Raw genomic sequence first — 18,286 nt, forward strand, 5'->3', positions numbered from 1 at the left:
GACACGACACTTCAGCTCAGGACACGACACGACACTTCAGCTCAGGACACGACACGACACTTCAGCTCAAGACACGACACGACACTTCAGCTCAGGACACGACACGACAGCTCAGGACACGACACGACAGCTCAGGACACGACACACGCAGTCTACGGTTCCGGGTTGGAGCGAGCGGTCGCATTCGCACTTCGCTCTGCAGGTTGTATAACTTTTTCATTACATTTCATTATAGTACAACGGTTGATTTGTCTAATCTTAGCAATTCTTCTTAGCTAGCTACATAGCCGTCCTTGTATCAGAGATAATTGCATAATTATCGTATTTCGTCGCCCTAACGTAGCCTTCACTGCTATTCGCCCAGGAGCTAGCAAGCGCTAGCTAACGCACACAGATTAGCATCACTGTAGTGCTATTCACTCAACTGTACGACTTGATTAGTCTAGTGTTAGCTACCTACATAGCTGTCTTTGTTTCCAAGATAATTGTGTAGTTTAGTGTGTGTAGCCTTGGAGTGATTATCTTAATTCACTGAGGTTCGCTAGCCAGCTATTTGTCGTCCTTAACGTAGGAGACTCTGCTAGCTAGCCAACAGCTAACAGCTAACAGCTAGCCAACAACAACCCGGTCGCATTCCGCTTCGCTCCACAGTTAGTATCACATTTTCATTTCATTTCATTACAGTACAACGGTTTGATTTGTTTGATCGTAGCTAGCTACATAGCCGCCCAACAACCTGCCCGCTTGACCCTATCCCCTCCTCTCTTCTCCAGACCATTTCCGGAGACCTTCTCCCTTACCTCACCTCGCTCATCAACTCATCCCTGACCGCTGGCTACGTCCCTCCCGTCTTCAAGAGAGCGAGAGTTGCACCCCTTCTGAAAAAACCTACACTCGATCCCTCCGATGTCAACAACTACAGACCAGTATCCCTTCTCTCTTTTCTCTCAAACTCTTGAGCGTGCCGTCCTTGGCCAGCTCTACCGCTATCTCTCTCAGAATGACCTTCTTGATCCAAATCAGTCAGGTTTCAAGACTAGTCATTCAACTGAGACTGCTCTTCTCTGTATCACGGAGGCGCTCCGCACTGCTAAAGCTAACTCTCTCTCCTCTGCTCTCATCCTTCTAGACCTATCGGCTGCCTTCGATACTGTGAACCATCAGATCCTCCTCTCCACCCTCTCCGAGTTGGGCATCTCTCGGCGCGGCCCACGCTTGGATTGCGTCCTACCTGACAGGTCGCTCCTACCAGGTGGCGTGGCGAGAATCTGTCTCCTCACCACGCGCTCTCACCACTGGTGTCCCCCAGGGCTCTGTTCTAGGCCCTCTCTTATTCTCGCTATACACCAAGTCACTTGGCTCTGTCATAACCTCACATGGTCTCTCCTATCATTGCTATGCAGACGACACACAATTAATCTTCTCCTTTCCCCTTCTGATGACCAGGTGGCGAATCGCATCTCTGCATGTCTGGCAGACATATCAGTGTGGATGACGGATCACCACCTCAAGCTGAACCTCAGCAAGACGGAGCTCCTCTTCCTCCCGGGAAGGACTGCCCGCTCCATGATCTCGCCATCACGGCTGACAACTCCATTGTGTCCTCCTCCCAGAGCGCTAAGAACCTTGGCGTGATCCTGGACAACACCCTGACGTTCTCAACTAACATCAAGGCGGTGTCCCGTTCCTGTAGGTTCATGCTCTACAACATCCGCAGAGTACGACCCTGCCTCACACAGGAAGCGGCGCAGGTCCTAATCCAGGCACTTGTCATCTCCCGTCTTGATTACTGCAACTCGCTGTTGGCTGGGCTCCCTGCCTGTGCCATTAAACCCCTACAACTCATCCAGAACGCCGCAGCCCGTCTGGTGTTCAACCTTCCCAAGTTCTCTCACGTCACCCCGCTCCTCCGCTCTCTCCACTGGCTTCCAGTTGAAGCTCGCATCCGCTACAAGACCATGGTGCTCGCCTACGGAGCTGTGAGGGGAACGGCACCGTGGAACAAACTCCTCACGACGCCAGGACAGCGGAGTCAATCACCACCTTCCCGAGGAACACCTGGAAACCCCACCTCTTCAAGGAATACCTGGGATAGGGTAAGTAAGGGGTAGTAATCCTTCTGCCCCCAAAGATTTAGATGCAAGTGGCTGTTCCACTGGATGTCATAAGGTGTATGCACCAATTTGTAGAAATCGCTCTGGATAAGGGCGTCTGCTAAATGACAAATGTAAAATGTAAAATGACACGTGACACCTCAGCTCAGGACACGACACGACACGACGACACCTCAGCTCAGGACACGACACGACACGACACGACACCTCAGCTCAGGACACGACACGACACGACACACACACACGACACCTCAGCTCAGGGACACGACACGACGACACCTCAGCTCAGGACACGACACACGACACCTCAGCTCGACACGACCACGACACCTCAGCTCAGGACCGCGACACGACACCTCAGCTCAGGACACGACCACGACACCTCAGCTCAGGACACGACCACGACACCTCAGCTCAGGACACGACACGACACCTCAGCTCAGGACACGACACGACGACACCTCAGCTCAGGACACGACCACGACACCTCAGCTCAGGACACGACCACGACACCTCAGCTCAGGACACGACACGACACCTCAGCTCAGGCTCAGGACACGACACCTCAGCTCAGGACACGACCACGACACCTCAGCTCAGGACCGCGACCACGACACCTCAGCTCAGGACCGCGACCACGACACCTCAGCTCAGGACACGACCACGACACCTCAGCTCAGGACACGACACGACACCTCAGACACGACCACGACACCTCAGCTCAGGACACGACCCACGACACCTCAGCTCAGGACACGACCACGACACCTCAGCTCAGGACACGACACAACACCTCAGCTCAGGACGACACGACACCTCAGCTCAGGACACGACACGACACTTCCTCAGCTCAGGACCACGACACCTCAGCTCAGGACACGACCACGACACCTCAGCTCAGGACACGACACGACACCTCAGCTCAGGACACGACGACCACGACACCTCAGCTCAGGACACGACACGACACGACACCTCAGCTCAGGACACGACACGACACCTCAGCTCAGGACCGACCACGACACCTCAGCTCAGGAGGACCACGACACCTCAGCTCAGGACCGACCACGACACCTCAGCTCAGGACCGACCACGACACCTCAGCTCAGCTCAGGACACGACACGACACCTCAGCTCAGGGACGACCACGACACCTCAGCTCAGGACACGACCGACACGACACCTCAGCTCAGGACACGACCACGACACCTCAGCTCAGGACCACGACCGACCACGACACCTCAGCTCAGGCTCACGACCACGACACCTCAGCTCAGGACCGACGACCCGACACCTCAGCTCAGGACACGACACGACACGACACCTCAGCTCACGACCGACCACGACACCTCAGCTCAGGGACACGACACCTCAGCTCAGGACACGACGACCACGACACCTCAGCTCAGGACACGACACGACGACACCTCAGCTCAGGACACGACACGACACCTCAGCTCAGGACACGACCGACGACACCTCAGCTCAGGACACGACCGACACCTCAGCTCAGGACACGACCACGACACCTCAGCTCAGGACGACACACTTCAGCGACACGACCTCAGCTCAGGACACGACACCACGACACCTCAGCTCAGGACACGACCGACACGACACCTCAGCTCAGGACACGACCACGACACCTCAGCTCAGGACACGACACGACACCTCAGCTCAGGACACGACGACACCTCAGCTCAGGACCGCGACCACGACACCTCAGCTCAGGACCACGACCACGACACCTCAGCTCAGGACACGACCACGACACCTCAGCTCAGGACACGACCCGACACCTCAGCTCAGGACACGACACGACACCTCAGCTCAGGACACGACACGACACCTCAGCTCAGGACACGACCACGACACCTCAGCTCAGGACACGACCACGACACCTCAGCTCAGGACACGACACGACCACGACACCTCAGCTCAGGACACGACACGACGACCTCAGCTCAGGGACCACGACACCTCAGCTCAGGACAGGACCACGACACCTCAGCTCAGGAGGACACGACACACCTCAGCTCAGGACCACGACACACCTCAGCTCAGCTCAGGACACGACCACGACAGCTCAGGCTCACGACACCTCAGCTCAGGACCGCGACCACGACACCTCAGCTCAGGACACGACGACACGACACCTCAGCTCAGGACACGACCACGACACCTCAGCTCAGGACACGACACCTCAGCGACAGGACAGACACCTCAGGACCAGGACCACGACACCTCAGCTCAGGACACGACGACGACACCTCAGCTCAGGACGACCACGACACCTCAGCTCAGGACCACGACACCTCAGCTCAGGACACGACACGACACCTCAGCTCAGGACACGACACCTCACGACACCTCAGCTCAGGACGACCACGACACCTCAGCTCAGGACACGACCACGACACCTCAGCTCAGGACACGACCACGACACCTCAGCTCAGGACACGACCACGACACCTCAGCTCAGGACACGACCACGACACCTCAGCTCAGGACACGACGACCTCAGCTCAGCTCAGGACCGCGACCACGACACCTCAGCTCAGGACCGCGACACCTCAGCTCACGACCACGACACCTCAGCTCAGCGACCACGACACCTCAGCTCAGGACCGCGACACGACACCTCAGCTCACGACCTCACGACCACGACACCTCAGCTCAGGACCACGACCACGACACCTCAGCTCAGGAGGACACGACCACGACACCTCAGCTCAGGACACGACCACGACACCTCAGCTCAGGACACGACCACGACACCTCAGCTCAGGACACGACCACGACACCTCAGCTCAGGACACGACCACGACACCTCAGCTCAGGACACGACACGACACCTCAGCTCAGGACACGACCACGACACCTCAGCTCAGGACACGACCACGACACCTCAGCTCAGGACACGACCACGACACCTCAGCTCAGGACACGACCGCGACACCTCAGCTCAGGACACGACGACACCTCAGCTCAGGACACGACCACGACACCTCAGCTCAGGACGACGACACGACACCTCAGCTCAGGACGCGACCACGACACCTCAGCTCAGGACACGACGACACCTCAGCTCAGGACGACACGACACCTCAGCTCAGGACACGACCACGACACCTCAGCTCAGGACACTCAGCTCAGGACCACGACACCTCAGCTCAGGACCGACGACCTCAGACCACGACACCTCAGCTCAGGACACGACCACGACACCTCAGCTCAGGACCAGGACCTCAGCTCGACCACGACACCTCAGCTCAGGACACGACCACGACACCTCAGCTCAGGACACGACCACGACACCTCAGCTCAGGACACGACCACGACACCTCAGCTCAGGACACGACCACGACACCTCAGCTCAGGGACACGACACCTCAGCTCAGGACCACGACACCTCAGCTCAGGACAGCTCAGGACACGACCACGACACCTCAGCTCAGGACACGACCACGACACCTCAGCTCAGGACACCGACCACGACACCTCAGCTCAGGACACCTCGACACGACACCTCAGCTCAGGACCACGACACCTCAGCTCAGGACACGACACCTCAGCTCAGGACACGACCACGACACCTCAGCTCAGGACACGACCACGACACCTCAGCTCAGGACACGACACGACACCTCAGCTCAGGACGACGACGACACCTCAGCTCAGGACACGACCACGACACCTCAGCTCAGGACACGACGACACTCACGACACCTCAGCTCAGGACCACGACACCTCAGCTCAGGACCACGACACGACACCTCAGCTCAGGACGACCGACGACCTCAGCTCAGGGACACGACACCTCAGCTCAGGACCACGACGACCTCAGCTCAGGACCACGACACGACACCTCAGCTCAGGACACGACACGACACCTCAGCTCAGGACGACCACGACCACGACACCTCAGCTCAGGACACGACACGACACCTCAGCTCAGGACACGACCACGACACCTCAGCTCAGGACACGACCACGACACCTCAGCTCAGGACACGACCACGACACCTCAGCTCAGGACTTCAGCTCAGGACACGACACGACAGCTCAGCTCAGGACACGACGACACCTTCAGCTCAGGACACGACACGACACTTCAGCTCAGGACACGACCACGACACCTCAGCTCAGGACACGACACGACACTTCAGCTCAGGACGACCAGCTCGACCGACACGACACCTCAGCTCAGGACACGACCACGACACTTCAGCTCAGGACCACGACCACGACACTTCAGCTCAGGACACGACCACGACGACACTTCAGCTCAGGACCACGACCAGCTCGACCGCGACACTTCAGCTCAGGACCACGACCACGACCACGACACTTCAGCTCAGGACCGCGACACGACACTTCAGCTCAGCTCGACACGACCACGACACTTCAGCTCAGGACCGCGACCACGACACTTCAGCTCAGGACACGACACGACACCTCAGCTCAGGACACGACCACGACACTTCAGCTCAGGACACGACACGACACTTCAGCTCAGGACCACGACACGACACGACACTTCAGCTCAGGACCGACCACGACACTTCAGCTCAGGACCGACACGACCACGACACTTCAGCTCAGGACACGACCACGACACTTCAGCTCAGGACACGCGACCGACGACACTTCAGCTCGGACCGCGACCACGACACTTCAGCTCAGGACCACGACCACGACACTTCAGCTCAGGACCACGACACGACACTTCAGCTCAGGACACGACCACGACACTTCAGCTCAGGACACGACACGACCACGACACTTCAGCTCAGGACCACGACCGACGACACTTCAGCTCAGGACCGCGACCACGACACTTCAGCTCAGGACCGCGACGACGCGACACTTCAGCTCAGGACACGACCGACACGACACTTCAGCTCAGGACGCGACCGCGACCACGACACTTCAGCTCAGGACGCGACCACGACACTTCAGCTCAGGACGACGACACGACACTTCAGCTCAGGACACGACACGACACACACTTCAGCTCAGGACACGACACGACCACGACACTTCAGCTCAGGACACGACCACGACCACGACAGCTTCAGCTCAGGACCACGACACGACCTCGACACTTCAGCTCAGGACAGGACACGACCACGACACTTCAGCTCAGGACGACACGACACGACACTTCAGCTCAGGACACGACACGACCACGACACTTCAGCTCAGGACACGACCACGACACTTCAGCTCAGGACACGACACGACACGACACTTCAGCTCAGGACACGACCACGACGACACTCAGCTCAGGACACGACCACGACACGACACTTCAGCTCAGGACACGACACGACACTTCAGCTCAGGACACGACCACGACACTTCAGCTCAGGACACGACACGACACGACACTTCAGCTCAGGACACGACACGACACCTCAGACACGACACGACACTTCAGCTCAGGACACGACCACGACGACACTTCAGCTCAGGACCACGACAGCTCGCGACACGACACTTCAGCTCAGACACGACTTCACGACCACGACACTTCAGCTCACGACACTTCAGCTCGACCGACCACGACACTTCAGCTCAGGACACGACCGCGACCACGACACTTCAGCTCAGGACACGACACGACCACGACACTTCAGCTCAGGACACGACACGACACACTTCAGCTCAGGACCGCGACCACGACGACACTTCAGCGACCGCGACCACGACACTTCAGCTCAGGACGCGACCACGACACTTCAGCTCAGGACACGACCGCGACGACGACACTTCAGCTCAGGACCGACCACGACACGACACTTCAGCTCAGGACACGACCACGACACGACACTTCAGCTCAGGACCGCGACCACGCGACACTTCAGCTCAGGACACGACACGACACTTCAGCTCAGGACACGACACGACACGACACTTCAGCTCAGGGACACGACACCACGACACTTCAGCTCAGGACACGAGCTCACGACACGACACTTCAGCTCAGGGACACGACACGACACTTCAGCTCAGGACGACACGACCACGACACTTCAGCTCAGGACACCTCAGCTCAGGACACGACACACCTCAGCTCAGCTCAGGACACGACACGACACTTCAGCTCAGGACACGACACGACAGGACACAACACTTCAGCTCAGGACACACCTCAGACAGCGACACGACACTTCAGCTCAGGACAGGACAGGACACAACACCTCAGCTCAGGACACGACACAACACCTCAGCTCAGGACACAACACAGCTCAGCTCAGGACAGGACACAACACCTCAGCTCAGGACACGACACGACACCTCAGCTCAGGACACGACACGACACCTCAGCTCAGGACACGACACGACAGCTCAGGACACAACACTCAGCTCAGGACGTCACGACACGACACTTCAGCTCAGGACGACGACACGACACTTCAGCTCAGGACACGACACGACACCTCAGCTCAGGACACGACCACGACACCTCAGCTCAGGACACTTCGACACCTCAGCTCAGGACACGACACGACACCTCAGCTCAGGACGACCACGACACCTCAGCTCAGGACACGACCACGACACCTCAGCTCAGGACCGACACGACACAACACCTCAGCTCAGGACACGACACGACACCTCAGCTCAGGACGACACGACACCTCAGCTCAGGACACGACACGACACCTCAGCTCAGGACACGACACGACACTCAGCTCAGGACACGACACGACACCTCAGCTCAGGACACGACACGACACCTCAGCTCAGGACACGACACGACACCTCAGCTCAGGACAGGACACGACACCTCAGCTCAGCTCAGGACACGACACGACACCTCAGCTCAGGACACAGGACACGACACCTCAGCTCAGGACACGACACCTCAGCTCAGGACACGACAACACCTCAGCTCAGGACACGACGACACGACACCTCAGCTCAGGACACGACACGACACCTCAGCTCAGGACACACGACACCTCAGCTCAGGACACAACACCTCAGCTCAGGACACTCAGCTCAGGACACCTCAGCTCAGGACACGACACGACACAACACCTCAGCTCAGGACACGACACACGACACCTCAGCTCAGGACAGGACACAACACCTCAGCTCAGGACACGACACAACACCTCAGCTCAGGACACGACACAACACCTCAGCTCAGGACACGACACAACACCTCAGCTCAGGACAACACGACCTCAGACACAACACCTCAGCTCAGGACACGACACAACACCTCAGCTCAGGACACAACACCTCAGCTCAGGACACGACACAGGACACTCAGCTCAGGACACGACACGACACCTCAGCTCAGCTCACGACACGACACCTCAGCTCAGGACACGACACTTCAGCTCAGGACACGACACGACACCTCAGCTCAGGACACGACACGACACTTCAGCTCAGGACACGACACGACACCTCAGCTCAGGACACGACACGACACTTCAGCTCAGGACACGACACGACACCTCAGCTCAGGACACGACACGACACCTCAGCTCAGGACAGGACACGACACCTCAGCTCAGGACAGGACACGACACCTCAGCTCAGGACACGACACCTCAGCTCAGCTCAGGACACGACACCTCAGCTCAGCTCAGGACACGACACCTCAGCTCAGCTCAGGACACGACACCTCAGCTCAGCTCAGGACACGACACCTCAGCTCAGCTCAGGACACGACACCTCAGCTCAGCTCAGGACAGGACACGACACCTCAGCTCAGGACAGGACACGACACCTCAGCTCAGCTCAGGACACGACACGACACCTCAGCTCAGGACACGACACGACACCTCAGCTCAGGACAGGACACGACACCTCAGCTCAGGACAGGACACGACACCTCAGCTCAGGACACGACACAACACCTCAGCTCAGGACAGGACACAACACCTCAGGACAGGACACAACACCTCAGCTCAGGACAGGACAACACCTCAGCTCAGGCCAGGACAACACCTCAGCTCAGGACAGGACGACACAACACCTCAGCTCAGGGACAGGACACCTCAGCTCAGGACAGGACACGACACAACACCTCAGCTCAGGACAGGACACAACACCTCAGCTCAGGACAGGACACAACACCTCAGCTCAGGTCAGGACACAACAGCTCAGGTCAGGACACAACACCTCAGCTCAGGTCAGGACACAACACCTCAGGTCAGGACACAACACCTCAGGTCAGGACACAACACCTCAGGTCAGGACACAACACCTCAGGTCAGGACACAACACCTCAGGTCAGGACACAACACCTCAGCTCAGGACACAACACCTCAGCTCAGGACACAACACCTCAGCTCAGGACACAACACCTCAGCTCAGGACACAACACCTCAGCTCAGGACACAACACCTCAGCTCAGGACACAACACCTCAGCTCAGGACACAACACCTCAGCTCAGGACACAAACCTCAGGCCGATTCCACCACCTCAGCTCAGGACACCCTCACGTGTCTGAAGGACGCACTGTGGTCCTCTGACAACATGTTGGTAGGGAAACACATGGAGACCACCCATCAGACAGTGACCTTGATAGCTACGGAACCCCTGAGGTGGTACGGACAAAATAGAGCCTCGACCCCAGACAAAGCATCACCAACACCATCTCAGGTCCCGGCCTGACAATGCTGCAGCAGCGAGGGGAGGGATCTCTTCTGGGCCCTGAAGGATGGGGGCGGAGTTGATTCGGAAGAGCAGGAGGAGGCAAATGTGATAAGGACTCACCTCGTTCCTGCACAAAGGAGAGAAGACCTCTTTTTTAATAAAGGGACTTTTAGACGTTTACATGTCTTTAAAAGGTATAGTCTTGTTTGAATCATAATGTCTTTAAAAGGTATAGTCTTGTTTGAATCATAATGTCTTTAAAAGGTATAGTCTTGTTTGAATAAAAATGTGCACATTTGAAATGGCTTTTACAGATTGGATATGTTTAAAAGTACTTATTTCTTAGGGTGTTTTATTAACATGTACTTTTAACATATAAATGTTTCAATGCAGTTTTTTTTTATGCATATTATGTCATTTTAAAGTGTACAAATGATTATGTTAAAAGTATGAGCTATTGCAATAACCATTTTTGCTAAATAAAATACATCTATTCTTATCAGTTTAATATCTGATATGTCCCCTTATCTGGGGACAATATATTAAATGGATTTTTCCATTATTCAGAATTCTGATTGTGTGCCGTCATGATTCGCTTGTATGAAATTTGGAGCCTCAAGCTACAGGCTTCTGTAGGGCTAAACCTGCCGAGCTGAAAACATGCAATTTAGAAGGGTTCGATTATACGCCCAGGCTTTTATTTTACAATTAGTATCAGCAACGATCTGGAGCCATCTGTCAGTAATACACACATACATTTATTTTAGCGATCATTTTGGACATGTAGCCTATTGTAATCATTATGGAACTATGTAGCAGGTTAAACCTGGAGCCTGGCGCACGGTTCACGGCGACTGGACTGTTGTCATACAGTTCCACGATTAGTGAGAATGAAAGTAGATTTGTAGGATTATAGTTCAACCACTATTGGACACTTTTTCTCCACATTCCAATATTTCATGGATGGAACTTGAATTATGACAACTTTCAGTATGAAACAAAACAGTGCATGTTTTATTCATCGATATACAGTATTTCGTGAGTAGATAGATGCTCTCCAACCCAATAGGCCTATTGGTATTTTATGTGCATGATATAAAGTTTATTGTAGTGACTGACAAAGCTTAATTGTAAAAGTATGCCTCAGAGCCATGTTTGCTAAAGTCTATTATGCTGAGCACACATTTAGTTAGGCAGCCAGGACCATGGGACGCACTGTCGGTCTCGCTCTCACTGCAGTCCAGTGCCATGGACATCTTTGAAGTTTGGCCTCTAGTAATTCAGGAGGGCCTTATCATGCAAGGCTCTACAGACATATTCAAAAAAGATATAGGCTATTTTTATTTCCTACATTATTTGTGTTGATGATGTACTATGTAATGAAGTCGAGTGGTTCAACATTAAAATGCATTTTGATTGAACACACAGTTCAGCTTGAACAAGGCGACGGTCGGTGGAAGTCTGGCGCCACCAAGTGGACAATTATTTTACCTGGGCCATTTTGTAAAAAAGATCAAATGTTGTGTGTCAATATTGTTATCTGCAAATTGTTTCCCACACCCCTATTTGATAGATTATTATTCCAGATTAGCTGTAAATCTGGTTTTATTAGAATCATTACGTTAGAGCAAGTCTGTCAATGATGTGGTGCAAGTGAGAACAAGTGTTTTCTTCTGGAAGTTTTGTTGCATTTCCTTTGAAAACAGCTCATCTGTATTTTTGTACATCATTTTATACACATACAAACGGCATAAAAGCGTCAAGGCCGAGTGGCTTCACCACTTTCTAGGCATCATTGACAGACTTGCTCAAACGTAATGATTCTAATAAAAGTAACATCCGGTTAACTTCGTCTCATTTATATTTACAACGGAAGGGGTGCACCGTTCCTGGAGGTACTGCAATACCAGGTCGATGCGTGGAGTGGACGGAGCAAGCCCCTATTCCATCTCCCTGTTCGAAAAATCCATTTAATATGTAGTCCCCCGATGGGGGACGTATCAGATATTAAACTGATAAGAACAGATTTTTTTCTTTTGGAAAAGTTTTATTAGCACCATTCCTTTAAAAACAGCTCGTACATTCATTTAATCATTTATACACATAAAAACGGCTACAAGGCATAAAACACAGCATTTGAATTTACATTTAAATTTGTTAAAAGTACATGTTGTTAAAACCAATGACAACAACTATAAATAAAAAGTACTTTCTTTGTAAAAACATCAAATCTGTAAAAGCCATTTAAAATGTGTACAAAATGATTCAACAAAGATAAAACATTTTTAAGACGTTAGAAACATGTTAAAAAGTCACTTTGTTAAAAGGCTGTCTTCAATCGCTTGTACAGGAGCGGGGTGAGTCCTTATCAAGCTCGCCTCATCCTGCTCTCCCGAATAGACCATCGTCCCGTCCTTCGGGGCCCAGAGGAGATCCTCCCCTAGGCGCATCGCCTAGGCGCCGCAGCGCTGTCAGGCCGTGGCCGCAGGGACCTAGGGTGTTGTGGGGACCCTTCGCCTGGGGTCGAGGCCCCCTTCCGTTCGTACCACCCCAGGGCTTCCGTGGCTACCATGGCCACTGCCTGGGGGTGGTCACTTTTTTTTTTGCTACCAGCAGGTTACGGGAGGACCACAGTGCTTCCTTCAGACACGTGAGGGTGGGCCAGAACTTGGTGAAGGCCTTCGGTGGGATGGGCCTTCGGCCCACCCCGTACAGCACGAGCTGAGGTGTTAGGTCCTCCCCTGCTGGCAGACACGAGGTGGTCAGGGGGCCTGCTTCCTTCCACAGGTCCCTGGCGGCTCTGCACTCCCAGAGCATGTGCCTCACCGACTCCTCTTGGCCGCAGCCCGGTCGGGGGCACGCGGATGTCCTCGCCATGCCCCGTGAGTGCATAACGGCCCTGACCGGGAGGATCTCGTGGGCGACCATCCAGGACAGGTCCCGATGCCGATTCAGGAGTGCAGGATGGGCCACGTTGCGCCAGACCGTTGTGGGCTCGCCTATAGCGAGCCCGCGCACTGGACACACTGGTTCCCGTTCCTGCACAAGAGAGAGAAGAGAGCGGTGTTTAGTTAAAACCGTGACTGCTTCCTTTTCCAGTTTGAAATGTCTTAAAAATTTCTGGAGCTGGACGTAGTGGGTGGGGAGCAGGAAAGAGACTGGGGCTCGCAGGTCGACTGGGATCAGCCTCAGAGTCCTGAGGTAAGATCCCAGCCAGAACCGTGCGAGGGCCTGTGTCTTGTTATTGACCGGGGAGGTGGCCAGAGTCAGATGTAACGCTGTGTAGCGGCTGCCCAGGAACAAGTAGAGGTCAGGCAAGCCTTTCCCCCCCTTGGACCTGGGCCTCTTGACCACCTCCCTCCTCAGCCTCTCCCACTTGCTTCCCCACAGAAAGTAAAACAGCATCCGCTCCAGGGCTAAAATACTCCTTCGGGGGGGGATAAAAACAGAACTGATTAATAAAAGCACAGGTAAAATCACAGCTTTTATGATTAAAACCTTGCCCTCAAAAGTCAGCTGTCGTAGTCCCCAAAAACCCAGTCTCTGTCTTACTGTCCCCAGGATCCCACTCCAGTTCCCACTCCCTCCTCCCTCCTGGTCAAACTTTACCCCCAGTACCCTTATGTCCGTCAGTTTGACTGTCAAAGGTAGTCTGGTCAAGTCTGGGTCTGCCCACGGTCCGAAGAATTGGGCCTCTGTCTTGTCTCTGTTCAGTCTCGCCCCAGAGGCTCGTCCGTACCAGTCAGTCCTGTCCAGAGTCCTGTCGACGGATAAAAGGTCAGTGCATAAAATGTTGACGTCGTCCATGTAAAATACGCACTTGGCGGTCATCCCCCACTCCCCGGGATACCCACCCCACTGATCCGTTGGTCCCTTCTCAAGACCTGTGCCAGTGGTTCAATGCAGGCCACGAACAGAAGAGGAGATAAAGGACAGCCCTGACGGACGCCGCAGTGTACTCCCACTGCTTTTGACAAATGCCCGTTTACAAGGATTTTGCTGGTGATATCCCCGTACAGCAGTCCCACCCAAGCTAAGAACCTGTCCGGGAAACCCATTTTTTGCAGTACCTTAAAGAGGTACTGGTGCGAGACCCGATCAAAGGCTTTTTCAAAATCTAAATTTAGGACTACAAGCCGCATATTTCTGTCTCTCGCATAACAGATGGCATCTCGGATCAGTATCAGGCTGTCCGTGATCTTCCTTCCGGGCACGGCACAGGTTTGGTCCGGGTGGATCACCTCCCCTAAAACAGAAGACATTCTGAGTGTTAAAACTTTGGTAAAAAGTTTACAATCAAAATTTAAAAGGGTAATCGGTCTCCAGTTTTTCAGGTCTGTCCTGTCGTTTTTCTTGTATAAAAGAGTCACGATCCCCACTCTAAAACTGTCGGGTAGTCTGTCGAGGTGTTCGAAGTCAGTAAAAACAGTCAAAAGTTCGTCGGCTAAAACATCCCAAAAGGTCAGATAAAACTCCAAAGGGAGGCCGTCCTCCCCCGGTGATTTACCCCTCTTAAAACGTTTCAGTCCTTGGTCGATTTCTGTCCTCGTCAGGTCTTTTCTCAGGTCGTCCGTGTTGGGTAAGGTCTTGTCAAGATATGTTAAAAGGTCCCCCATTGTTCCCTCGCACACGTCTTTTCCCCAAACAGTTCCCCATAAAAGTCCTCGACCACTTCCTTTATTCCCTCTGTGTCTGTTTTTAAAACCCCGTCCTTGTTTTTCAATCCTGTCATAATCCTACCCTGGCTAACTATTTTCTTAAAAAAGTACCTAGTGCACTTCTCCCCTCTTCTAATTCCCTTTCCTTGCTTCTTAAAATAACCCCCTTGCTTCTCTGTTCTGCTAAAAATGCCATTTCCTTTTTAACTTCTTTAATTTCTTGGTTAAAATCAAAGCCCTGTTGGCGTAAGTTAAAATACCTTTCCAGTCGCTTTTGCAGTCCCACCATGCGTCTATCTTTTGCCTTGCTTTTTTCCTTTCCTATCTCTCTAAAGAAAGTCCTCGTCCTTCCCTTCACCATTTCCCACCACTGTGCTCGTGTGTCAAAAAAAAGTCCTGTAGCGTCTGCCACTGGCTGAACTGCTCTCTGTACTGGCTAACTACTCTATCATCTTCTAGCAGGGAGCAGTTCAATTTCCAGGGCCCTCTTCCCACAGTCACACCCGAGGTTAGTGAAAGGGTGCACGTCAGCATTACGTGATCTGAGAAGAAAGCAGGGGTTATTCTAGCATCAGTTGGGGGACAGTCCCGGGTAAACAGATAATCAATGCGAGAGGCTCTGGTGCCGTCACCACTGGTCCAGGTGAAGCCCTCCTCTCTTGGATGCAGGGTTTTAAAACAGTCCGTCAGTTTAAAATCCCTGCACAACCCTTGCAATAAAACACTTGACCTGTCTACCTTAAAATCCTCTCCTGCCCCTCTCCTGTCTGCTCTACTTAAAACACAATTAAAATCCCCACCCACCACTAGAGGATCCCTCCCTAGCATGTGGGACTGCAAGTCCTCTAAAAGTGCGCACCGGTCATGTTTGTCATTAAAACCATATACGTTTAGCACGTTAAAATCCCCCCATAAAAGTACAATTGGCTAAAGAGCACGCCCACCTACCACCACCGTGCTCCCTTCACCACCACCTGTGGGGTCTTGATTAAAATGGCAACACCGTCGTTCTTGTTAAAATTTGAGCCACTCCAAAGGGAGGGCCCGTGCTGCCACTTATCCTCCCATTTGCTGTAAGAGGATAAAAAGGGTAGACCACACTCCTGTAATAAAAACACATCTGAGTTAAACCTTTCTAAAAAGGATAAAACCGACTGTGCTCTCATTGTTGTTTTCACACTCCTCACGTTTATAGTGGTGATTTTAAAAGCCATAAAAGGGGTGAGTAAAAACAGTGCTAAAAGAAAAGGCATTGAACAGTTAAAAGGGGATTATTTTTCTGGTGATTTCTCTCTCTCCCTCCGGGGTAAAGGGGGGTGGAAGGGAGAGGAGGTTAAAACTTTAAGGACAGATACTACACTTGATCTGAGCCAAAAGGCCGAGAAGCGATAACCCACAAATGGAACCCTGCAACCGCCGGGCCCCCGGGGGTCTCGACAGACCTCAGCGGGTAGGCAAAAGCCGGCGGCTCCTCCGTCACTCACTCACTCACTCACTCACTCACTCACTCACTCAGTCACTGGCATGTGTTTTTTGGAAAAAGTCGCTAATGTATCTTTAAGTCACTATCCTGGCCCACCTCTGTCTGTCAGTCAATTTCTCTTGAAACAAGATAGCGGGCTCTGCAAAGAAGCAAAGCCCCTCCAAAAATACGTTGAACTCGTAAGTGTTCCTCTCCACGGAAGTCTTTAGTAAAAGGCGAAAGGCTTGTGCGTAATGAAGAGAAACCAGAATCGTATGGAAGTCAGAGGTGGGGGCCCGACACACACTCTGTGCACTCTAGGCCGGGTACCCGCGGGTGCTCCCGGAAGCCACTCTTCCAAGTTTTCCAGGGCTGTGGATAAAAAGAAGGTCAGAGACACAGAGACAGAGACACAGAGACAGAGACACAGCGACAGAGACACAGCGACAGAGAGAGAGAGAGAGAGAGAGACACACACACACACACACACACACACACACACACACACACACAATCCTGGCCCAAATTTTTTTTTTTTTTTTTTTTTTTTAACAAAAATGGCGGGAAACGGGGGACCCCATTGAAGAGCGCTTCACCTTTCTTTCAGTTTGATTGAATGTTTCTTTCCTTCTTCTCTTCTTAGCTAGCTGTTTACATAGCTTTGTGAATGAGCATTTTTCCTTGACAACGGGAGAAAAGTGTTGCACCGTTCCCGGAGGTACTGCAATACCGGGTCGATGCGTGGAGCGGACGGAGCAAGCCCCATTTCCGACTCCCTGTTCGAAAAATCCATTTAATATGTAGTCCCCCGATGGGGGACGTATCAGATATTAAACTGATAAGAACAGATTTTTTTTTTTTTTTTATAAAATATATTTATTAACAATCAAAACCAAACAATAATAATCCAAAATTAATTCAACTTAAACTATACAATTACAACAAAACTACAAATAATCATCCAAAACTAATAAACTATGACCAAATCCAAAAAACAATCAAAATCTTCCGTAACTTAACTCTCCACTATCAATAACATACAAATGACCATTCAAAAAATACTAAACTATCCATATCCAAAACCAATTACCAATACCCTACAAAATCTCCAACCCCCTATATAACACCAAAATCTCACCCAGTGCTCCCCTTCTCTATCCCATCTAACTGTGACCCTACTTTATTCCCTTCTCCCACCTTCCCCCCTCCCCTGAACACAGCAACAACAACACCCGGCACCTGCCCCCCACTCAAGTCCATCGCCCCCTCCTCCGGACTCCGAACCGGGGACATTACATCCCCAAATAAAAAGTCCGGCTCCCCCTCCATAATCCAGTTCACCAGCCTGAGCATGGGAGGTTGAGCTCATCCAGGGGTTTAAAGAGGATGGAGACGGAGCCCATGAGGGCCCCGCCACCTCCCCATC

At 52.9% G+C, this 18,286-nt stretch overlaps 1 protein-coding gene, 1 non-coding gene and 4 pseudogenes across 2 annotated transcripts; 1 reads left to right on the top strand and 5 right to left on the bottom strand.

The window, feature by feature from the left end:
* Nucleotides 1-11,196: 11,196 nt before the first annotated feature.
* Nucleotides 11,197-11,361, top strand: LOC127921241 (uncharacterized; annotated as a pseudogene).
* Nucleotides 11,362-12,613: 1,252 nt separating this feature from the next.
* LOC127921243 (uncharacterized) lies at nucleotides 12,614-12,789 on the bottom strand (annotated as a pseudogene).
* Nucleotides 12,790-13,305: 516 nt separating this feature from the next.
* LOC127921239 (uncharacterized) lies at nucleotides 13,306-14,571 on the bottom strand. The gene has a single exon (XM_052504998.1). It carries the CDS (start codon nucleotides 14,569-14,571, stop codon nucleotides 13,306-13,308), a length of 1,266 nt encoding a protein of 421 aa, XP_052360958.1.
* A 2,092-nt stretch (nucleotides 14,572-16,663) lies between these two features.
* LOC118381753 (uncharacterized) lies at nucleotides 16,664-16,788 on the bottom strand (annotated as a pseudogene).
* Nucleotides 16,789-17,017: 229 nt separating this feature from the next.
* Nucleotides 17,018-17,134, bottom strand: LOC118381749 (U5 spliceosomal RNA). The gene has a single exon (XR_004825167.2). It is a non-coding gene; the product is annotated as a U5 spliceosomal RNA (small nuclear RNA).
* A 422-nt stretch (nucleotides 17,135-17,556) lies between these two features.
* On the bottom strand, nucleotides 17,557-17,736 carry LOC118380090 (uncharacterized; annotated as a pseudogene).
* Nucleotides 17,737-18,286: the final 550 nt, after the last annotated feature.

This window comes from Oncorhynchus keta, unplaced genomic scaffold, assembly GCF_023373465.1.
Source record: "Oncorhynchus keta strain PuntledgeMale-10-30-2019 unplaced genomic scaffold, Oket_V2 Un_contig_21807_pilon_pilon, whole genome shotgun sequence".
NCBI classification, from domain to species: Eukaryota; Metazoa; Chordata; class Actinopteri; order Salmoniformes; family Salmonidae; genus Oncorhynchus; species Oncorhynchus keta.